The sequence below is a fragment of the Apteryx mantelli genome, chromosome 8 (genome assembly GCF_036417845.1).
Source record: "Apteryx mantelli isolate bAptMan1 chromosome 8, bAptMan1.hap1, whole genome shotgun sequence".
Lineage (NCBI taxonomy): Eukaryota > Metazoa > Chordata > Aves > Apterygiformes > Apterygidae > Apteryx > Apteryx mantelli.
Window position 1 is genome coordinate 37,854,876 of NC_089985.1, and position 23,581 is coordinate 37,878,456.

The following is a 23,581-nucleotide window of genomic DNA, read 5'->3' on the forward strand; positions in this document are numbered from 1 at the left end:
ACCAAGAAAACTCTTCTCTTCTGGGCTCTGAGCAGCTTGTATCAGCCTGGTTAATCAGGCCATACTGATGGGTACTCCAAGCCATGTCGCACCCACAAACGACACTGCAGATGTGAGGATGGAGCTGTATTAGCTGCACGCAGCGTATTGCTGCATTAGCTGGCACGCAGGGTTTGGGTTGCAGACACGCTCACGACGCACCAGTCCGCGGGGCAATTTAGTTACCGGCTTTTAGGGAAAGAGCAAGAGGCAGCGTAGCGCATCCCCATACAGCAGCTCCGTTTCAGCGCAATAGGAGGTCAAGAAATACCGTGTGAGATCCCACCTATTTGCGGTGGTGCTCCGCTCGGGCAAAGCCAGGGCTTGCCAGGGCTGGAAGCAAACAGATCAAACAAGCCCCGCGGACGCCTGTGTGCAAAGACAGGAGAGAGCTGCTGGAGGCTTTTGCGAGGTGCAGACTTGCACAGACTGACACTTACCCAAGTGCCTCGAGAAGACAGCATTTCCATAGGCTCTGCAGGAGATAGCAAACTTTAGATAAGGAGATATTAATGTTATTTGTAAGTACTGTTTCTCTTATGCTTTGCAGTATGTCTATCATTCTCATTAAACAGATGTGGTTTCATTGCAGTGCATATGGGTTTGTATTATAGCAGCCTTCTTGTTTCTACTCTGCCACTGTTATTTGTATTAGTGGATCTGCTGAATTAAATTGTCATTTGATTCTTTACAGTGGCATAGCTGCATAGCCTAGTCATTATTTTATCAGGTATCTTTTGTTTATACAGCTTCCCAGCCTAACTTCCCAAATACCCCTTTACCGTTTCACAGTGTGGATTGCCTTTGTGCCTGCCTTCTGCTGCTTCTTGTGACTGAATGAGGAAGTTTAATAACGGAGAAATCAGAATTAACACTATTAAAACGTGACAAGAGCGCTCTTCAAATAGGTTTAAAAGACTAGTGTTCAAACGTGCTGCTTAGTTAGGATGAGCACGCATGTTTTTCAACACTATCTGTTTGCGTCCAGACAAAGTTTATACCCTACTTCGAAAATGATGGAGAACATCCTGATTTGCTTAATAAACTTCCTGGACTTTCAGCTGAAAGCTGAAATCAGCTTCAAGCAGATGATTGCTTGAAGGAGAAACATTACCCTACCTGACCGCAGGCTGTCCCAGGGCTCAATGGTAAAGAATGGATAACGCTGCTATTAGAAGAGCCGTTAGCTCACGGGAACATTCGGTAGGCCCTCCCCGGGCAACACGCAGCGTGTGTCTACGGCAACGTTTAAGTGCAAGGTTGGAGCGAGTTTCCCAGTCATCCTCACTTACTGCACTTGGGTCCCCAATGCGGCACGGGCTTGGAGCACCCAAGCCGGAGTCCTTCCCCGGGAGCCTGAGTGAGCAAACACGGGGCATCACCAAGGGACAACCCGACGCCAGGGCCCGGCGAGAGCTACTCCAAGTAGAGCCCCCGACCAGCCCCTCGCACCGACCACTTCCCTTGCAGACCTGCTCCTGTCGGAGCGCCTGGGAAGAGGATAACCGGAAGGGGTTTCCCCGCCAAGATGAGGAGAAGGAGGACTCCAGGAAGGACCTGGGGGTGGTCAAGGGTGATTTCAGGGTGGGGAAGAATGCAAAGATACGACTACATGAGAAACAGCTGGCACGAAGGGAACGTGATGGTGGACCAGAAGAAAAGCAAAGAGGAGAATAGCGAAGGTGGCGACCCGAAAGCCAGCTTTGGTGTCCCTGCAGGGGGGCTGCGAAGAGGGAAGTGCTGTGAGCAGGTAGACATGGTTTCAGCTGGCTGCACCAGCTGTCGATGTATCTTTTCCCTTGAACCTGCTTTGCTCCTTTATATTAATACAGGTATTGACCAACAAGAAAGCTCCTGTGACCGCTTTGCCAAGCAAGTACCGCTCATCCACCATGATACCCCAACACAATGCCCAGCAGCCACCCGCGGTGTGCGATGCTACCACCATCTCACACGCGGCCGGTCCCAGCCACGTGCACGTGAACATGCTCACACGTGTCTGAGCTCCACTCCTCACAGACAGGGTGAAGGGCAGCAAGGAGACATCCACAAGTCCATCGTCCTGCCTCAGTGTGGCAGGATCCTGGGACCTGTCACCACCAGGGCCCCACTGCCATCCGACTGCTCCAACGCTGCATTTTGCCAGCCTGCCCAGTCCTGCCACCATCCCTGTTACTGCGCTGTGACCAGCCCCATCCACCCTCCCACCTTGTCTCCCACCAGAACTACAGCCAGGCCTCGCAGAGCGGGTGCCACATCATGCCCCCACCCCATGACACCCCTCCTGGGGGGACACACTCTCTGGTCCTAAGGCCCCCTCCCTGCCCCTGGGCAGGTGCACCCCAAGGAGGGTGTCACCCTCAGGGGGTGTGTCAGCCCAAAGCAGGTGCACCCCAAGGAGAGTGTCACACTCAGAGGGGTGTCACTCCAAGGAGGGATCACCCAAAAGCAGTTGCACCTCAAGGAGAGTGTCACTCTCATGGGGGCATCACTCCAAGGAGGGTGTCACTCCCAGGAGGGTGCCACTCTCAGGGGGGTGTTAATCCAAGGAGAGTGTCATCCTCAGGGGGTTGTCACTCCGAGGAAGGTGTCACTCCCCGGCAGGGAACCCCCCCCCAGCAGGTGTCACCCCCAGTAGATGTCACTCCCAGGAGGGTGCCACCTTCAGAAGGATGTCACCCCCGGGCAGGTGCACCCCAAGCTGGCTGCCGCCCCGAGCCAGGAGGGATCCATAAGGAGGGCTCACCCCAAGCAGGATGCATCCTAAGGAGGGCACAGCCCGAGGAGAGCACCACGCTCAGGTGGGTGTCACTCCCAGGAGGGCATCACGCTCACAGGGATGTCCCCCGCGGGCAGGTGCACCCCAAGCTGGCTGCCGCCCCGAGTCGGGAGGGATCCGTAAGGAGGGATCGCCTCCAAGCAGGGCGCACCGCAAGCAGGGACCACCCCGAGGAGAGCATCACCCCCAGGCAGGTGGCACCCGGGGCAGGCGTCACCTCCCCGGCAGGGGACCCCCCGGCAGGTGCCCCCCGAGGAGGGCGCCCCCCCCCCCCCGCTGCGCCCGCCCCGCCGCCGCCGCCGCCGCCGCGCCCGCCCGCCGCGCCGCACCGCGCCCGGGCGGCCCTGTGCATTGTGGTCCGGCCGCGGGGGGCGAACATGGCCGAGAAGCAGAAGCACGACGGGCGGGTGAAGATCGGCCACTACGTGCTGGGCGACACCCTGGGCGTCGGCACCTTCGGCAAAGTCAAGAGCTGAGTACCGGGGCCGCGGCGGGCGGCGCGGCGCGGCGCGGGGCGGGCGGCGCGGCGCAGCGCGGTGCAACGCGGGGGGCAGCGCTCGCTCCGCGCCCGCGGGGCTCCCCCGGGCTCCCCCCCCGCCGCCGCCGCCTCCCGGCACGGTGCGCGCGGCCCCGCTCCGCTCCGCTCCGCTGCGCGCCCGGGCCCGGCGCGGCCTGCGCTGCGCTGCGCGGGGATCCGCGCGGCCCCCCGGGGCGGCGGCGGCGCGGCCCGCGGAGCGGCCGGGACCGAGACCGGGGCCCGCAGCATCCCCGGGCGCGCAGCCCGTCGGCGGCGGTGGCGCGGAGGGGGCTGGCGGGCAGCTCCGCGGCGGCATCGCGCGGTCCCTCCTGTCCCCTCCGCGCGCGCGCAAACTTCCCTTCCCGCGAGGCAGGTGGATGCGCAGGGCGAGTGGCAAAACGCGCCCCGAGTGGGCGCCGATGCGCCCCCGTCCCCCCGGGGCCGCGCTGCCGGTTTTGGAAGGGGGACGAGTGCTGTCTTCTGCTGTCACGGCACCTCTCGCTCTGCGAAGCCAACAGCCTTGCTGGGGGCCCGGGAAGCCGCTCTCGGGGGGGGCCGAGGCCTGGGGCAGGAGCGATGGAGAACTTGGCTCAGGCTTGGTTCACGCACAGGGGTTCCCGCGTGGCTCATGCCAGTGAGGAGACAACTCCCATTTTCACCTACAGCACCAGCTTTGCTTTACCCGACTAGAAGATTTGCAAAGATTTGTCTTTCTGCTTCCTGTTAATTCTACTGTTACGTGCAACTGTTATCTCTGAACCAAGTTAAAAATCAAAGAAACTCTGCAAAACTTGCATCTAAGCAAAATGAAGAGCTGTGACCCATGATTTAGGTACGGCTGGCAGAGCAACTACCACCCTCAGCTGTGCACCCTGCCCTGCCGCTGGAGTTAGCCGCAGCGCCCTGCGGCTGGTCGAACGGGTGATGTGCACACGCTCAGGGACCAGTGTTAAAACAAACCAAAACTGACAGCAGGGGAGAGAAACCACCTCAACCACTGGAGCTAAATCCCCCTGTGACCATTAATCAGGCCCCTAAAAATATATTGCTTTGTTTCATCTAGAACCACAAATCCATTGCCTAAAGAATTATCAGAATAAGTACTTCTAACGGTAAGGACCGTGTAAACCACTCATGTGTACCAGCAGAGCTCCAAAAGTGCTCCAAAAGCAATTTTTTTTCCTACAGAACAAATTAAGCCAGCTGACAATAGCCTTTTCTCTTAGCTACCTTTCACGAGTAGCTAGCGTGAACACAACACACACAGAGTATACAGCCTGATTTTTGTAAAAACTGACAGTTCCAAAGAGACATTTAAAATAAAAGAGATTTCCTAACTCAAAATCAATTATGGCTAAGTGGTACCCTATACACATACACATTTTTTTCTCAATATGTTGCCTATAAAGTCAGTCTGCATTTGACAGATGAAATTTGGACTTGAGATTGGAAACTTAAATGAAGAAGCCAGATCTGTTGTTCATACAGAATTATAGTATCTTAATCAAAAGAGCATCAGAATAACCCAAATTCATCATGTTTAGCAGGAAATGTGAAAAAAACAAAGAGATTCTTCCTGATTGATTTTTTAACTCTGGAGGGAGATGCCATCAGTTACATTTTTTTATTGCTGCTCTTTTTTCTTCAAACTCTGCCTTCTGCTAGGCTTTGTAAGAAGCAATGTTTCCTGCCTCACTCTCCAAAGTCAAGAAATCATAAATTAGATTACAGTCATTAAGGAAAAAGAAAATGGCATTGAAAGGGTGGGGAGGGAAAGGTTTTGTGACAGTGCTGTACTAACCACAGCTTGAATTTGTGGCTGTAGCTGAGTAGTCACTTGAAGCCATCAGAAACCAGAGCTGCTACAGAAAAAGTCATCACAAGCCTCTTGCAGCGAGAGACCACACAAGTGCCGGTGCTGGCACACGCAAGGCAAGGAGAGGAGCAAAGAGACTGACAGATAAGAGCAGGATTTTGGAGATTAATTTGCAGAATATAAAGTTCAGGTGGCTGTAGGGGAATCCTCTGGGATTTTACATTTAGTGAAGCATGGAAGGAAGAGGGTGCTATCTCACTCATTAGCAGTCATTAAGAACAGATGAGACAAATTGCCCCTGTGTTTGCCCTAGGTATATCCCACCCCACTGGTCCCCCCGTGACCACAGAGGTCGCATGACAGACTTAGGGGCAGTTGCTGCTTTGAGAGTTTCACTCAAAATACGGCTGAGTAATGCAAATATTTTCTCATGTGGTATCACGCGTGAAGTCCCGGGTGGCCTCTTGGTGGTTTCTGTACCCACGCGATGCCGGTCACCAAGGTGATCGATTTTGTGATCCCTCAAGGACCTGCATTTCTTTGATGATGCCTGTGCTGGTTATTACGGCATTACCTATGGGCTCGGGACAGGGTCAGATCCCCTTTTGCAAGGCACTGTGTAATTGCTACTGAAGGACAACTATTGCACGAGAGGGATAATAAACTAAAAGAGTCTAAACAGATGAAGAGAAGGGAAGGGAAGGATGATATAAGGTAGAAGCAAATGGCACTGGGACAGAATTACTTTAGCTTTGCTAAATATATGCTTTCCCTTGATCTCATGTTTAACTTAGGGCTACGATAAGGGCTGGAACAGGCAGCTGATAGGAAAAAAGTTCTCACTCTGCTCCCTAAAACTTTTATATTCCTCCCAAAGCATTTGCAAACATCTTAAATGCTTGCTTTGCCTGTGCTGCATCAAGCACGCACCCCGAGGTAGTGTTCGTTGGTATGTGCCGTAAAAAGCCACGATGTCTAGGGACTTCAGCGATTCTCTCAGCTTACTGTAAGACATAAACATTATTCCTCTTAATTTTTGTTCTGCTATAAAATAACTAAATTAGAAGGGTCTTCTTTCAGAGACTAACGTTATTAGATCTCTTCCCATCTTCCCTTAATAACCTCTGGTGCTGAAGCTTTCTCGTACGCAGACAGTAGCACAGCTCGCCGGGATGCTCGTCCCTAAAAGACGAGGCAAGCGCTCAAATGCCTTTTCTAATACAACCACTCAACCCGGCCTGCTCCCCTCAGGCTTTTAATCCCGGGCGTTGGTGGGAAACAAGCCCCCCTTCCCCAGGGCTTCTGGCAGCTGCGGTGGTGGCAATGTGGGATGAGAAGGGCCTTCAGACCAGGCTTGCCCCAGTGGACATCCCGCCAGCTAGGCGGTCTCCTCCGAGACCCGCTCGCTTGCCAAGCAGGATCGAAAATTGTCCTTCCTTAATTTCCTTCCTTAAATTGTCCTTCCGTAAAGATTTCTGTACCTACAGGCTGCAGCAAGAGAAGCCTGAAAGGCCCGAAAGGCTCCATCACGTAGCAAATTATATTCGCGCTCTCCGCCTCTGTCTCTCAAGACATTCGAGCAGGCTTAACAAGCCACCAGGGACTGAAACAATAATATCTCTGTATCTAATGCTTACCGAAAGCGAAAGATGGATTACAAAATAGACTGTTTATTTTTAATTATTCATGTGCTTGAACTAGAAAACCTTCATGGAGTTATGCGTTGTTTGGCGTGGATGGGAAGAAGATGAACTGTTCAGTGACGGTATTAAAAACAATAATTACTCATTCCGGGCATAGCCCTTTTTTTTTTTTTTCCAAGCGTATAATGAAAATTTTTCCGAGTGCGCGCTGCGCGGTTGGTGTGAGCCCAGGAAAGGTTGTCTCGAAACCGCGGTGGCAGGGACAGGCGAAAGCGGTGCTGTCGCCGCCGTTGACGTCGGCCAAATCAAACGCCGCCGGGGAAGGACTTGGCGTGGACGAGGGCTCCCCGCGTTGTCCTCCGCCGCCTCTCGCGCCGGGGCAATCGCCGCAGCCGCCAGTCGACCCCTCCGTTGCATCGCTAACGCAAAACTGCATTTATTTCCATTTCGTCTAGCGGTTCGAGTGCGGTGGGGAGGGAGATGGACGCCTCGAGCCGCGCTTTAATTTCCAAGGGCGGCGAAGTGTTTTATTTTTAGGATGCTCTTATTGAGGAAAGAATCTCGGGCAGGTCTTATCTCTCGGCTAATAATAGCGACCTCGCTCACCCCGCGCTGCCGCCGCCGCCGCCGCCGCGCTGCCGTCCCGCCGGTCTCCGGCTGCGGCTGGTCGCACAGGTTGCTCCTAACCTCGTCTCGTTAAAGCCTCCAAAACTGCAGGCTTCTAATAATGCACTAACAAAGTTTGCTCAAAAGTATTATCCCCTTCTGCTCTGTCTTGTTATTGAGTCTTATTCTGACATTTACTGTCGGTAGGTTTTCTGCGCAGCCCTCTGTATCTCACCATTTTTAATATCGCATTAGAAAACACTGACAAAGTATAAGTCGTTGTCAGAGAACCATTTTGCATCTGAACATCTGCTAGTCAGGTTTCCAGCAGTTTCTGATGTTAACTTCAATTTAAATTTTGCCTTCCTACACACAGAACATTTTTTTGGCATGGCCTGTTAATTGGTAACAAATGGGTCAAATTCTGAATTCACTTTGCACCACTATTAAGTGAGTGCAATTCCGCCGGCGGCAGTGGAATTACTCCCGGTGTAAATCATTTGCGATTACTGTTCGTCTCGATGTACACAGGAGATGAGCATCAGCATCCCAGTTTTTTGCCGCGTTTTAAAATCATGTATTAAGGTTTGTATCCTTTCTAAAACTAGAATTCATTAGAGCTCTTGCAGTATAGTATGGTATTCCTAAACCTTGTTATCAAGCCAAGAAACATGCTTGAGAAAATATAAATAGAAATTCATTTTAGTAATGCAAATCTTGCAGTCCTATTTTGGGCAGGGAAAATCCCTGTATCTTTTTTTTTTTTTTTTTTTTAAAGAAGCCTGATGGTCTAGATTTAAGACTGGCTTATTAGGGATTTACTCAACTCGTGTGTTACGGTGGTGATTCTCCCCTGCCATTTGAATATATCTGTTTCTGATTGCTGTAACCTTTACATGCTATAAATCCTTGCAAATTAGCTTTGGATATGACCTTCCCTAGTAACTCACTCTGTCATATTTACTCAAGTATTTTTTGCAGATAAGTCCCCTCTCTCCTGTCTTTCAGCACTCCACTGGGAAGATAATATACAGAAGAGATATAAACCAACTTTAAGACGTTTCATTATTCTTTATCTGAATTGTCATATTTGATAGGTCCGGCAGGATTTGCCCCTCACCAATGTGTCTAATTTGGTTTTGAGCTCATTTATGCATTGTGGTGCTGAATTCCACAGTTTTAGTTTTGCGTTGTATGAAAAAGCATTTCCTTTTGCTTGTTTTAAACCTACCACTTTCCGGCACGTTTGATTCCAACCTTTCTCCCTATCATAGGGCTGAAGAAACATGAAAAGAGTAGGTATGGGTAAGGTGAGGAAAAAGAAGTCACTGTATCCAGAATACCCCGATTTGCTTCATTTTTTCCCTTCAACAGTTACTTCTTGCTTAGAAACCCCCCCCGGGTGTCCTGGAGTGGTGCACTAGTAACTTTGCCATGCTCTCTTTCTGTCAGTCGGAGAACACCAGCTGACGGGGCACAAAGTAGCCGTAAAAATCCTAAACAGACAGAAAATACGCAGCCTGGATGTGGTTGGGAAAATCAAACGAGAAATTCAAAACCTAAAGCTCTTCCGGCACCCCCATATTATCAAACTGTAAGTACCCTTCCTTCCCTGCGCTCGTGCTACTCCGCCAGCCCGCCGAGGCTTTGCGTACACGGTTGGCTCGATTGCAGGAGGTGACTTGCAGCGGGGCAAAATGTTGGGCCCGTGGTCACGTTTTTGCGCTCGAGCCAAACGTTGCTTTTCTAGAGTCCTTCCACTAGCTTACACGGGAACACCAGAGACTCCTCCAGAAATGCTGGGAGACCTTTATTTTTTTTCATTGGGAGGTTGGGATATTGTGAGCCACACTGCGAATTTTGCCTGAGGAATTACAGCACGGTTTGGCCCCTGGAGCGAAGCCTTGGCCTTAAGTCAATAGGATTTCTGTTTTAATGGCCTGCTTATCCAGAGCTTAAAGGAGCAATTTTGTTTATTATTCAGACATAAGTTTTCAAAATTGCCACTCTGATGAACCTGAATTTCGGCTGTAAATCAGCACCTGCGCTCCAGCCGCTGGGATTCCTTCTCAATCCCCAGTTTGTGCAGCCCGTCCACATTAATGAGGCACTCGATAATATCTTTGGCATTTCTATAAAAGAAAGCTGTTGAATGGTAACTGGAAGGATAAGTTGACATTTAGGTCAGCCTTAAAACTGGCATGAGATATAGCAAATACCTGGGCCTTAGAGGCAAGGGAAAACAAATTCTCCCTACAGTTAAATAACTGACTATAGAGCAACTGTTGACTTTAGAGTAACTTCACAGCTCCATGGATTTATTTGAGAACAGATTGGCATTATTTTATGAATACGCCAGCGAGAGTTCTCAGCTGGGCATCCAGCATCCCCCAAGCTAAGTCCTGTTCACACATTTGTCAAACAAAGTATTAAAGCCTAAATATTAAACCCAGTTTAAGAATGCCAGTATGACTACACTACGTAGTACAATCATGAAATAGTGTGTTAAAGAAAAGAGGTGAGTAGAGGCTGTAGAACATATGCCTCCTATTGCAATCGCCTGTGTCATCTCCACCTCATGTGTGTATATGTGTGTGTATATATATATGTATATTCAGAGAAAAAATTGTGAGGCAAGAGTGATACTCTTTCTCACATACCCATTTATCATTCTAGAATTTAGAGGATTTTAATATTTGAAAAATAATTGGGTCTTGTGGGGTGCTCGTCTTTGTGGCTGTAAAGTATTTCTATACCTTTACAAAAGTAGCTCCCTCTAGTGTCTAGAGCTCTTTTTTCTGTTCTCAGTAAGAGGGAAAATAAATATCTCTACCCCCATTTTCGTAAAGCCTTCATTGCTAAAGACATTGTTGCAGGTCTTATCCAAAATGGAAATTTGAAAGTCAGGACAGTCCTAAACGGAATAGACTTTTCTGGCAGAGATTACAGAGGATTATGTAAAAGCTCAAAGGAAAAAAAGTAAGTCCATAAAAGAGATCCTTTCAGTAGACAAGTGAAAGATTATACTTATTCACCCCGTGAAATGAGAGATGGCTTTTCAGAAACGGAAAGCAATTATAAACGCAAGATCTGAACAAATCCTTATTTTCAGGGTCGAAGCGAAACTAATAATCTGTTTAAAAGCCCTTCCCTGTCCTTACTGAATAATTATTTCTAAATACGCTTGTGTTTTTAAAGGTACCAAGTCATCAGCACTCCAACCGACTTCTTCATGGTGATGGAGTACGTGTCCGGCGGTGAATTGTTTGATTACATCTGTAAGCACGGGCGGGTAAGTGGCGGTACCGCGTCCGCCCAAACACCCGTGTGGGAAGAGGAGGAGGTTTAGAAGTAAAACGACTGCTAGAGGGAACACGCTGAAGGTTAAGGCCAAAAATAGAGCTTGCTTCATAGTAGTCCCATCTGGAGCGTCTTGCACTCGGCCTGCGGGAAAGTTGCACGCAGGTTTTTTGCAACGCTCTGTGATGTATTTTGATATGCAGACAAGAAGATCCACGGTGTCATGTTGCTTGGTAAAAATATTTGGAAAACATGCATATTTTCACGTTTTTTAGCTATGGGTTGCCTGTTAGAGACCGCACAGTTCAGCAGCAGCGCTGGTTTTGGTGCGTGCAGGCAGGCGGAGGGGGAAGAGCGCTCCAGCATGGTCTCGGTCCCGGCACTTCGCCTCCCCCAGGCTCCCCCCAGCTGCCTCCTCAGATTATTTGAAGACTGTCTAAGGATGTGGCTTATCCGAGCACATATTTTCAAATGCCACTATTCCCAATGGAGTATTATGCTTACATAGAAAATCACTAGTATCTGCCCTATGGGCATCCTTATAGGTAGGGAGCAATCGCAGAGCAAGGAGATAAAAATGGGCTAAAATGGACGCACAGCACCGGTTGAAGGATCAGCGTGTCATGCATTTCCTCTGCATACTGCAACAAAATCAATACATATACTCTAACATTTTAGATCTTTTACATTTAGATCTTTACCAGGACTAATTTGGATCCTTTCTGAACTTTCAGAATCAAAAGTTAAATTTCTCACAAAGGGAATCTTTAGAAATTCATCAGTGAAAACGGTCAGTCTCATACTTCATGGCACCTAATTTCTCCGAGTATAGCATCATTGCTATATCCCACCTGGAGCTTTTTACGGAGCCACCTGCTCCATTAGCCCGCGAGGAATTGCTCCGTGCAGCGCGCGGGGCAGCGTTTTGTCCAGCCTCCACGTGCCTGCGCTGCAGAGCCAAGCTGCAGCCCGTTCCCTTGGGAAAGCAGACCGTTGCCGAATAAGTCTCACCGCTAAGTTCTCCTTGGTAGCCCGTTTAAATTTAGCTTTCTCGTTTCATCTCGTTACGCCGCAGTTAGGGGCTGCATCGCTTGAAAACGCCAGCACGTTATAAAACGCGAGGGGGAAACCTGCCGTGTTTGCTGCTGCGGGTTACGCCGTGGTCAGGCGCGTGCTGTAATTTCATCTGCGCGCCGCAGAGCGTTTTGGCTCCTCGCTAAGTCAAACCTTTCGCTGCCAGCTGCGCAGTCGGAGGAGCCTCGCGGACCGTCTCCCCTTGCGTTCGCAGGTTGAAGAGGCAGAGGCGAGGCGCCTCTTCCAGCAGATCCTCTCCGCGGTGGATTACTGCCACAGGCACATGGTTGTCCACAGAGACCTGAAACCGGAGAACGTGCTGCTGGACGCGCACATGAATGCAAAGATAGCCGATTTTGGTATGTGACCCCACCAGCGTGCCAGAAACGCGGCCAGCGACGCGCCGCTTGCTGCGGCGGGGCTGCCCAGCACGCCTTACAAAACCCGGCCGCTGTTTTCATAACCGCTAGCGGTTTCTTCCCCTGAAAAGCCCGCAGTTATAAACACTGGCCCTTTAGCGAAGTTCAGGGATTACTTATTGTAGGCTTCCCCTGTGCTTGCGTTAATAACGGAGGAGCAAGGTAATTTGCAAATCTTCACTGCGTTTTAGTATAATCATCTAATATAAAGATTTAGCTAATTTATGTTTAATACAGACTCGGTGCAGTTAATTCCAGGGTGACCTGGCTGCGTACGTTTATTTTCATGCACGTTCTCCTTCAGTATGGCCGTGTGCTCCTGGCCTCACTTCATTTTGCGAACAAACAGTAACAGGGGCCTTTAAGTGGCATTACCGATTGAAATCCACCTGAAAAAGCTGGTTACCAGCTCAGTCCCGGCAAGTCCTTTCTAGCAGAGATAAATCCTTTTGAAGATTTACACATTTCAGAATGCCACAAAATTCCCATGCAAAGTATGTGCTCTGAAATGGATTGCATCTTTTTTTCCCGCTGTGCTAAAGAGAGAATACTCTGGGGTTTTGCAACTCAGAGAAGCACAGTCAGCCTGGAATGAACATTCCCCATTCAGATGTGAAAAAATAATGAGAATTATCATAAGCAAAGCAGCTCAAAGAAGTCTACCTATGTTATGTCAGCAGTTCCCTGCCCAGTTTTCCCACTCTGCTTGCCATACCTTTCCTCCTCCGCGCGGCACGGGGTCCTCTCTGGCGGGACCTTCACGTCAGACGTCAGTATGTAAGCGTCTTGTTTCTAGGCTTGTCCAACATGATGTCAGATGGCGAATTTCTCCGAACCAGCTGTGGTTCCCCAAATTACGCGGCCCCCGAAGTCATCTCTGGAAGGTAGGACGTGCCACTTTTAATCAAAGCATATGTGAGCCCATGGACTTTTCATTTGTTCTTGTGATTGGAAACAGCTTTGCCCGTCTAGTAAAAGCAGCTGAATCCTTCCAGCCTATATTCTATGTTCGAATGAATCTGCTGGCAAAACCTTGAGGCTTTCTTGGTTGTTTCATTTCTCACTAATAGTTATAATAGCAAAATATAGTATTCCTAAAGATACTTATTATGGAGGAATAATTAATAGCAGGTGTTTACTGTTTATATAGCCAGTTAAAGGGGGTGAAAAATATTTTTTGGACAAAACTACTGAGGTCTCAGATGGAAAGGCTTTTCCAGGCCACCCCTTCTCTCCTGCCCACCTATAACATAAAATATAGTGTTAACAAGGAAAACCATTTACTAGTAGAACTATCAGTAAAATCTTTAATCACTTTCCTATGCTTCTAAACTTTTCTGTTTGAAAATCGTTGTATTCTGGTTCTTTAAAGCTATTTTTTTCCCCCCTGAGAATCAGTTCAACCATCATAGCTTTGGTTTGAAATGATGAACTGAACTGTTAAAACTGCAGCATGGTTATATATCTCAGCTACATACTGCCGGTATACAGCATCTGTACAGCACATTGCATTTTGAATTTGACCTTATGCAGCATGTTCAGCTTTGCCACGTTGATGTGAAAGTATTATGTTCTATATTTTGTGGTCGAGAAACTAAGTTATGTAGAAATGTGCTTATTTACCCAACTCTATATGATAGCAAAGATTAGAAACATGGTTTTTCTAATTTACGGTCCTCTGCATGGTCTTCCGAACTGCCCGGCTCCTAATTATGTACCCTATGGTTTTGAATCATCCTTTGCATCACTGTTAGTTTTCATAATCCAGCATATTTTGCCTATAACAGTAACTTGTAAATACAACATTTTGTGCAAGGAGTATTAGTTGTGATTAGGATTATTTGATGCCTGCTTTACGCCAGTGCAAGTGCTGGCAAAGTATCTAGGAATTAGACCTCCATCCAGAAACCTTGTTGTGAATGCAGCTCTGTGTATAAGAGCAAGTAAATCCTGATTGCGAGGAGGGAGCAAAGCCCAAAACTCTACCATGGCTCCAAAAAGCAGCCACGCTGCCCTCTCGCAGAGCTGTAACCGTATCAGACGCCGTCTGCGGGGAGAAGGGAGGTCGTCAGGAACGATCTGCCAATTCTGCGGCAGGATGGACGTGTTGCCTGTGCGTTTGCGTGGAAGAGCAGAGCGGGTGAGCTGGTGCAAGGTTTGTGCTGCCCTGGCTGGCTAGAGCATAAAAGTAGCAGAGCGTAAAAGCTCAGGTTTCAGGGTAATAAAAATGCATCTCATTTGGGCCTAAAAGTCAAATCAACTGTTCAAACAACATGGATAGCAGCAAAACAGCACAGCTTCCTATCTGGTGAGATCAGGCATCGAGGCAGGACTAGAGGGACTTCGAACTCACTGTCCCCATTTTCAAATGCCCTTTCTTTGCTGCTCTTACTGGCCCCAGCAGAGCATTTCTCACGCTCGGAAGTAAAGCTGGATTGAGGTGATCTGGTAGCGTTCAGAGTGGGCTGGAGAACGCCAGCCCGCAGTACTGCTTTCTGCACTTTTTGTACGTCAGGTGCGTTTGCAGCAGTGCTTTGCAGGAGCAGCAAGTGCAGGATAATCAGGCTTCATGAAGAGACTTTTGTATTTCCATTTCAGCCTCCGCATTTTGATATGATTTTAGACCCCAAGGGTAGGCACTGCCTTCCCAAGATCTTCTCCAAAAAAGCATCGGTTGTAGTGATAAGATATAAACAAACAAATCAAGCAAGCAGGAATAAAACCCACGTATGCAGAGTGTCCAGACTTGGAGATGCCAGGGAGGACGTTGGCAGCTTGTGGGAAGCAGGAATGCTTGCATACCAGCACGCAAGCCTCAACCGAAAATAGCCACTCGGAGATATAATATCTGCTTGCCATTTAACCTGTCTCGGTGAATGAACAGAAAGCGTTGGCCGAGTCCCTCAGCCCTCGAGGCAGAGGAACAAGCAGCCTGGCGGAGCTCGTGGAAACACGGGGCCGAGGGAGCCGGGCGCCTAACCAGTCCTCACGCCCCGGCTGTCCAAAGGAGCGTGGTCAGCCAACACCAGCTATGGAAGTTATTTACCCTAATCCTTAAGCATTTTCTTTGACTTAAGCGGGCTTGGGGCATTCACATGAGCAGGTTAATGATGAAGGCGCAGCATAGGGGAGCTGGAGGAGTTACTGCTGTAAGGGGGGGACATCTGCCCTGCAGGACTTGTCACACCAACTGAGAATGTGGGAAACAGGAGGAAAACCTGGGGTGACGGCTTTTCCATTGCCTTGGCTTGGCGCAGGTTGTACGCCGGCCCGGAGGTGGACATCTGGAGCTGCGGCGTTATCCTCTATGCCCTCCTCTGCGGCACGCTCCCCTTTGATGACGAGCACGTCCCCACTCTCTTCAAGAAGATCCGGGGCGGCGTGTTTTACATCCCCGAATACCTCAATCGCTCGGTCGCCACTCTCCTCATGCACATGCTGCAGGTCGACCCGCTCAAACGAGCAACCATCAAGGACATCAGGTAATGCTGCCTGGGGCGGGCAGGCTGCGCGTGGGGTGGCCAGTGTCCTCTTCTGGACCCCGACCTGCTGGGGGCAGAGGACGCTGCCCACCCTGGGCATCATCTGCTAGCATTTGGGCAGTTTAGTTTCCAGGAGCAGTCAGCTAATCTGACTGATTTTTGTCCCGAGTGATTTAAGGAATGCTCCTGCAAGCAGCCGTGCAGGTAGAGAGGTGGGATGCTGGCTACTGGCAGTGAGTGATGAGGAACGGCCTGGGGTGGTGACTTCTTTGCAAGCACGCCTTGATGTGGAAGAGAACATTTGAGAGAGAACATGTATATATACGTATAAAATGATGGTTTATGGCATTATAAAATAGCCTCGGAAATCTAACAGCGCTTAACCAAACCAGCTCTATCATGCAATAACCCTAAGAACTTAAGATTCACCAGACGTTTTTCATTGCTTTATTTCGAGACCACCTCCCTCTGAGTACCAGTTCAAAACAAAAGGGTGATCATTTTCCTTACTGTCTGTCCAATAAAAAAAGATGAAAGAGGAATGCAGGAATCACTAACTTTTAGTCCTAAAATATCACATACACTTTAAAATGTTTCTTAAGGTGAGCAAATGGTTCACCTTTAAATGCAGCATGGTTTTCTAGTCTAGTCAATGGATGCAATACCCATGAATGTTTTATGAAAATTATAGTAATCATTACATCCAGCTGGTGTTCTAAGCACATGCATAAATGTTACGGAGACGTTCAGGAGTCCATGGCTTCTTAATGCATTTGCAAATGATGACTTTATGGTACCCCTTCAGGTGAAACGTAGATTAGGAGTGCCTTCTTTACTTGCTGAGCCCTCAAGACTAGAGGATCTAACTGCACGATAGAGAAGCAGCACACGTGGCAAGGCTGCAGCTGATAGCTGGCACAGGTAGACTAGGTCCCTTGTGTGATTTAGCTGCTTAATTGTCATTGACTGTATTGAAAATCAGTGGGAATTAGGCACCTGGATAGCTTTGAGGCTCTGTGTCTATATCAGATCCATAGTGATCAAAAAGCACAAGCATCTGGCGAGTGCTGAGGTCTTAATTCAGAGCCAGGCAAGGAAGCAACCACACTTGCAAAGGGCCATCGCAGTTGCAGTGTGCTGCTGTGAAGGTATCCTGCCTTCCCCGTCCTAGGACACCGCAGTGTAGAGCAGAGCTAGTAACAGTGAGGCGTATACAGCCACCCAATTCTTCATCCCCCACCCCCATGCCAGAAAGCTCGTTTTGGCCACCTTCTTTGCAGCATAAATAAACGCTGCTCTTTCAGGAATGTAGCCTTGATTTTGGTTTCCCGGTCCCTGCATGGCTTACCGCTAGCAGAAGTGGGTTTTGAATCTGCCTCCCGGTCACCATGCAGGAAACACTCTGCTGCTTTCGTGGTGAAGCCCTTCAACCACGGAGACAAAGCTGCCCAGATTCTCCTAGGGAGAAAACCAGGGATTGCTGTTAGCTGTCACTCTAACCCGAATTGCGCAGTAAGCCCAGAGCTCGCTGCTGCTCCCCCCGTAGTCACCATCCTGTGCATTTTCCCCCCAGGGAACACGAGTGGTTTAAAGAAGAGCTGCCCAGTTACCTCTTCCCGGAGGATCCTTCCTACGACGCCACCGTCATCGACGACGACGCGGTTCGGGAAGTCTGCGAGAAGTTTGAGTGCACCGAGTCAGAGGTGATGAACAGCCTGTACAGCGGCGACCCGCAGGACCAGCTGGCAGTCGCCTACCACCTCATCATCGACAACCGGAGGATCATGAACCAAGCCAGCGAGTTCTATCTGGCCTCCAGCCCTCCCACTGGCTCCTTCATGGATGACAGCACCATGCACATCCCGCCTGGCGTGAAGCCGCACCCCGAGCGCATGCCGCCTCTGATAGCGGACAGCCCCAAAGCACGGTGCCCGTTGGATGCCCTCAATACTACCAAGCCAAAACCCTTGACTGTCAAAAAGGCCAAGTGGCACCTGGGAATCCGCAGCCAAAGCAAACCCTATGACATTATGGCTGAAGTGTACCGCGCGATGAAACAGCTGGACTTTGAGTGGAAGGTAGGAGATACTCGTGCTTTGTGGCCGTTTTCACGGATCGCTTTCTAACGATCCGATCCGAGTTGGTCAGTGAGGTTGTTGCAGTGAGTATGGGCACTCACCTATTTCTAAACAAGTATCCACACGTGGCGATTGTTCTTGCTATTACTTATTTGCACAAACACACTGCGTTCAGATGCTAGTTGTGGTTTAATAAATGTGGCATTTATTTCTGACATGAATACACATTTTCTTTTTTGAGTACTCTAAGCCTCTGGCTGGAAAGATGATTCTTACTTGTTTAGCTGCAGGGATAAGAGGAGCTGGTCACATATCTAATTTTAGTGGCTAATTCCTTGCTAGGTCATCTTGGGTGCTCCTGAGAAAAGTATCTCTCTCATCATTTCTGCTTGGGTCATAGCAATCATGTGTCCTGAAATGGTGTGATATGTTTTTCCTTATTCCTTCTTAAATGATGCATAGAACAGGAGACTGGATATTTTGAATGCAAAAGTTCTGTAACCGCAGTGGAGCTGTTTGTATCACTGATGCGGTGGCGTTTTTCTCGTTAGAGGTGGAGGAATGCTCATGACGACACGTGCTTTCAGGCTCTTACTGCTTCTCTATTTTAGGGCTGAGCTTCTTGAAACTTGATGTAAACCCAGATGACATTTTCAGTGGTAATACTTGGTTTAGATATTTCTTCAGAGCTACATGACATTTGGCCCTAATCTTTTTCAAGTTCAGATAAGCAAATCCCTGCCATGGAGTTAGCCCTTGTCGTTGCTGCTTCCCTGAAACTGTGCAGTCGCTTACATGAGCTCTCCTGACTTTTACAGCAGCTTTGCATGAGCATCAATAGCAAGATAAGGAGAATTTAGGCCCAAACCTTTATCATCGCTTAACACCGTAGGAAATATCCTCCTTGTTGCAGGTGCGAAGGTTTTGCAGGGTGAACGTCATTGTGCCGCTTTGGAAATGCCGAGCGTTGTGCATGGGCAGCATCGTTCCCGCAGGAGCGCCAGTGTCGCTTCCTTTGCCCGATCCGCTCCGAGCATCCCGCTCGTGGGCGATGTGGGCTGTGGGTTCGCAGCTGAATCCCAGCTGCCCAGAAAGCCCAGGCCAGGCTCGAAAGCTGCAGAAACCACCAGTTTTAATGTTTCTCTAAAAGTATTAGGGAACGTTTGAACCTCTCACTAGTCAGGGAAACCGCAGAACTAGAGAGCTCCTCCCGGCGCTGGCACAGGCCTTTATGCCCAGGCCTCCACCTTGGAGGACAAGAGCAGCATTTAAAATCACCACGGTTGGGAATTTACCCTAGAGCAGAAATAGATTACTACCTTTTTGTATAATTAACAGCAATTTCCTACAAATCAATCTAAAAACGCATCTCCTCCCCTGAGAGAAGTAACGTCTCTCTTTACTGAGCTATTTGCTGCCTTCTTGAAAGCCTGGAATCTCCTCCTTATTCTGATAATACCGTTATTAAAGCTAAGCGGTCCCCAGCAGCCCTGATTTCACTGTGCCCGCGGGGAGATGGACGGTGCCCAGAAGCGTCTGCCTCCAGCAGCCAGACGTTTGCTAGCTGCAGGCTTCTGCAGAGAGCTAGCAACCCCACCGTGGTCCCGGGGCAGCTTCACGGGCGGTGCGGAGTGAGCCCAGTGTCCTTGTGCAGGCAGCGGGGCTTTTTTTATATTAGGAGGTTTCTCAATAGTCTTCCCTGCCCCAAGAATAACTTCAGGTGTGACTCTTAATCGAAATAGCTTTCCCATCCGTGCGTTCCCTTCGTCAGTACAGCATCTAGAAAAGATCTTGCCGTGAGCTAGATGCAGCAGATTGCGGGGTGGGAAGTGGCGAGAGAAAACGCGTAGCAGGACTGAGCCACAAACACCGAATTCAGCCGTGCCGATGGGAGAGGGTGCTTTCCCCAGCGGTCCGATCTGCCCTGGTGTCACGGGCACGTTTCTCACGTGCTGGTCCCTGAATGGACGTTTGGCCATTCCTGCTGGTAAGGGAGGGAGAACGTTCAGTTTGGTGCCTGGGCAGACCCAAACCGCTTCATCCGCCCAGAGGGCTGGGGAATCAGATCCACCTTTTAGGAGGAAATACGATACGATGCCATTTGCTTAACTTTAAAGGAATTGTTCTTTCTAGAAACTCTTTTTTTCCCCTCAAAACGTGTCTTGCTATGGTTAGAAAAAAAAAAGAAAGAAATGTTCTTCTCACTACCTTGAATCTTATTCCTGAAAGCCAGTTACCTGTTCCAGGTGGTGAACTCCTACCATCTCAGAGTCCGTCGGAAGAACCCGGTGACGGGGAACTACGTGAAAATGAGTTTACAGCTCTACCAGGTCGATAACCGCAGCTACCTTTTGGACTTTAAAAGCATTGACGGTAAGCGGAAAGTATCGCAACTTGAGTTGTAAACTGCACAAACCACCCAAAACGGGGAGTTTCCTCCCGAGTTACGCGTCCATCCCTACGCGCACCTCTTACCTGCTGCATCTCCTTCCAGATGACGTGACGGAGCAGCGGTCGGGCTCGTCCACGCCGCAGCGCTCGTGCTCGGCCGCCGGCTTGCACCGGCCGCGGCTGAGCATCGACGGCGCCGCCACCGAGTGCCCGTCGCTGACGGGCTCGCTGAGCGGCTCCTTCGTGGGCAGCCTGCCCACCGCGCCGCCGCGCCTGGGCAGCCACACCATGGACTTCTTCGAGATGTGCGCCAGCCTCATCATGGCCCTGGCTCGCTGACCCGCGGCGCCCGGCCCGCCGCACGCCCCTCACGCCGTGAGCCTCCTGCTCCTTCGCCCTCCTGCTTTGCTTCTCCTCCTCCTCCTCCTCACCGCTCTACACTCTGCAACGCAGAACCAAACACTCCTTAAAAAGACCCAAAACCGACCCAGAGGATGCAGTCCTCTCTAACAAAGAAATTAGGAATATCTGCGTTTCGCTCGTCACGGGGTGAAACGCATACAGCCCACTTTTCTTCTTTATCTCCTGGTGAACCAAGACGTGGCTGTGAAGTAGTAAATATATCTTGACGTTTTTGGCAAGCGCCGCTCCCCTAGTCGATCCTGAGTTTGCAAAACCGTGGCCAAGCATCGCTGCCTGCGCTGCGCATAGCGCTCGGCTGCATCCGCTTGGTTATTCGAAGCCGGGAGGAGGCTGGGGACGGCCACGAAAACGGAGCAGAGGGGCGATGAAATAGTTCTGCGGCACGTAGGCACCGATGCCAGCAGGGCGTTTTTTCCCCCCCTTGTAAAACTAGCGGCTGCTCGAACGCTTGGGCGGCGGCGGCAAATGCCGACCCTCCCCTCTCTCGCCCCCAAAGACGGGGCAGGGGACGTGGGCTCGTGCCGCGGGCAAAGCTCACGCGTGCCCTAGAAAAGCACTGACCCGCTCACCGCTTTCCCAAGTGAAGGCTATTTGCCTTTGTTTTTTTGTTTTTTTTAATTATTATGATTTTATTTTTAATTATTATGATTTACCTCAGGCCAGCCACTGTCTCGCGTCAGGCGCACGCCGGGCTCGCGTGTCCCGGTCCCCGAGGCGGTCCGGGGCGCCGTGTCCTGCGCGCTCAACGTCGCATTGCCTTTTCGCCCGCGCTTTGCCGCAGGGAGGCCCCCGGCTGTGCCGCCGTGGGAAAATCGCTGCGCACCTCGGATGCTTTACGGACTGGGACCTTCGCCGCTCTACTGACAAGGCAGGGATCTCTCAAGAGTTTTACTGTTCCTTTTACTACTGGCTATCTGAAGGATAGGATTTTATTTTTTAAAACGGACTACGGGGATTTCTAAGGTTAAATTCTTGTAGGCGAGGGTAAACTCTAGCGCATGCGTGACTTTCATTTTGTTTAACAGACCTATTACTGCTAATTGCTTGGGCTTAACATCGTGGGCAGCACTGACGTATGCTTGGCTTTGCTATGGTGTTTAATTCCATTTATTTGATTGCAAAGGAACATAGGAGTCTAATCAAGGAACAACCACCCATGAAAACTTTGCCAAAAAAAAAAATCCTGGGTGGGTTTTTTTTCCTTTGGTTTTGCTTGCTTGTTTGTTTTGTTTAAGAAACAACGGAGAGCTTTAGCGAGGCTGTTGGTCCCAGGTATGCAGTCATTCAACGTTTAAAAACGTAACCCGTCTTTTTGATAGCATCTTATGACCCGCAGAGGTTTTTTGCTCGGAATTGTTTTTTTGTACGGTTGCACTTTAATTTATATTTTCTGCAAGTTTCTATGAGAAGCAAGGAAGAGAACGGCACACTAAGCCTTTTGTACTAAGCATTTTAGGTAACAATGACAAATACGGAATATTTTTGCCATCTACTGGCAATTAAGTGGACATTTTCAGCTTGAAGTCCCTTTTTTTAAGAACACAAAATTGCCTTACTTTTGTTACAGATTACATAACGATTCTCGCTTATGTGACTTTACAGCTCCAATTTTTCCAGAAGCTGCACAAAGTAAAAAAAACTTGCAAAAAAACCCGTTTTGCTGTTAAGTTCTCGTATGATAAATCCAGCACGGCGGTGTTTGGATTATAAACCCTGCAGCAGAACTTTTGTTTTTAGAAGAAACACTGGAAATATTTGTAGTGCTCCTAGGTTTTGTAACCAGCTTTTATTATATTATCGTTATGAAATAAATACTCTGGGGTGGAGAACGGCTTTGATGCGGTGCCTGGTGGCTCTCAGGTGATGAGCATCTCCCTTGCTCTAGCGTTGGTGGGTCGTACCGGGCACGAACAGAGCCTCCAGCCTCCCTCATTTAAAAAATACGGGGCAAAAGCTGGCGGGTTTCTGGCTCCTGGAAGCCCGTATCAGCGTAACGGCGCGACTCTGCAGCAGAGCCCTGCGCAGCCCGCCTGCCCTCAGGGCAGCTTTTGGCACGGCCCCTCCAGAAGAGAGGCACGAGTCTCCGCTCCCCTGCTATAAAATACATCTGAAAAGTAAAAGGCTGTTCAAAATCGTAACTCGCACTAGAGCATCTTGCCAAGTCGCTTGTCCTGGAAACGACTGCAGTTCAGTTCATTCCAGTTGATAAAGGGCTCGTGCATTAGATACGATCTGCAGTTCAGATGCATTTAGCTCTACAGACGTCTTGCCTTAAAATTGCACTTGTCCTCTGGGATTTCCCGCCTGGCAGAACTAATACTACTAAATATCAGCAAATTCCCTTAGGAAGAGACATTTGCTTCCTGGTGACAGGTGGGATTTCTTGGGTGCAGGACAAGACTTGGTGGCACTTTGCATCTTCTAGGACCCGGGCAAACCCTAGCTCCTACATGGATCCACAAAAGCAGTCCTGCCAAGGAGGTCATAGAGTATCTCAGTTTTCCGTATGGAGGCAAAACAAAGCAACTAGACGACTTTCCTCCTGTGGGTCAGCAGAGCGCGTTAGAGCAGATGGGTCGGAGCAGACCAGCAGATGTGGCTCGCCACACCAGGCTCCCTGCCAAGGGCTGGCTGCTCCGTGAACATACGGCGTTAAACTGGCCATTCAATAGCCGTACCCAAATCCACGCTGCATTCTGAAACAGCCTGAAAAATTTTACCGGCTATTTTTTTTTCCCCAGATAGTCTGTTTTCTGGTTCCCAGCTGCAAAGATACCATTATCCTCCACTTATACTTGCTAATTACTGTTACACTGTGCTCAGCTTTTTGGAGTTATACCAATACATGCGTGGTCATCTGGATCAGCAGGGTAAGATGCATTTGAACTAAACAGACTTGAACTCCTCCAAGTGCAATTCTTAAAAACCACTGGACAGCTGTGCTTTGCAAGCCACAGATTCACCCGAACGTTGCCTCAGCCGCAGGGAGAAGGAGACAAAACGTGCAGGGTACA

General features: G+C 49.5%; 1 protein-coding gene across 1 annotated transcript; it reads left to right on the plus strand.

The window, feature by feature from the left end:
* Positions 1-3,189: 3,189 nt before the first annotated feature.
* On the plus strand, positions 3,190-20,939 carry PRKAA2 (protein kinase AMP-activated catalytic subunit alpha 2). The gene is made up of 9 exons (XM_067300502.1): positions 3,190-3,289; positions 8,853-8,994; positions 10,599-10,692; positions 11,989-12,133; positions 12,990-13,077; positions 15,451-15,675; positions 17,249-17,753; positions 20,000-20,126; positions 20,248-20,939. The coding sequence occupies exons 1-9, from the start codon at positions 3,196-3,198 to the stop codon at positions 20,481-20,483; spliced, it is 1,656 nt and encodes a 551-aa protein (XP_067156603.1). The 5' UTR covers positions 3,190-3,195; the 3' UTR covers positions 20,484-20,939.
* The last annotated feature ends 2,642 nt before the right edge of the window (positions 20,940-23,581 follow it).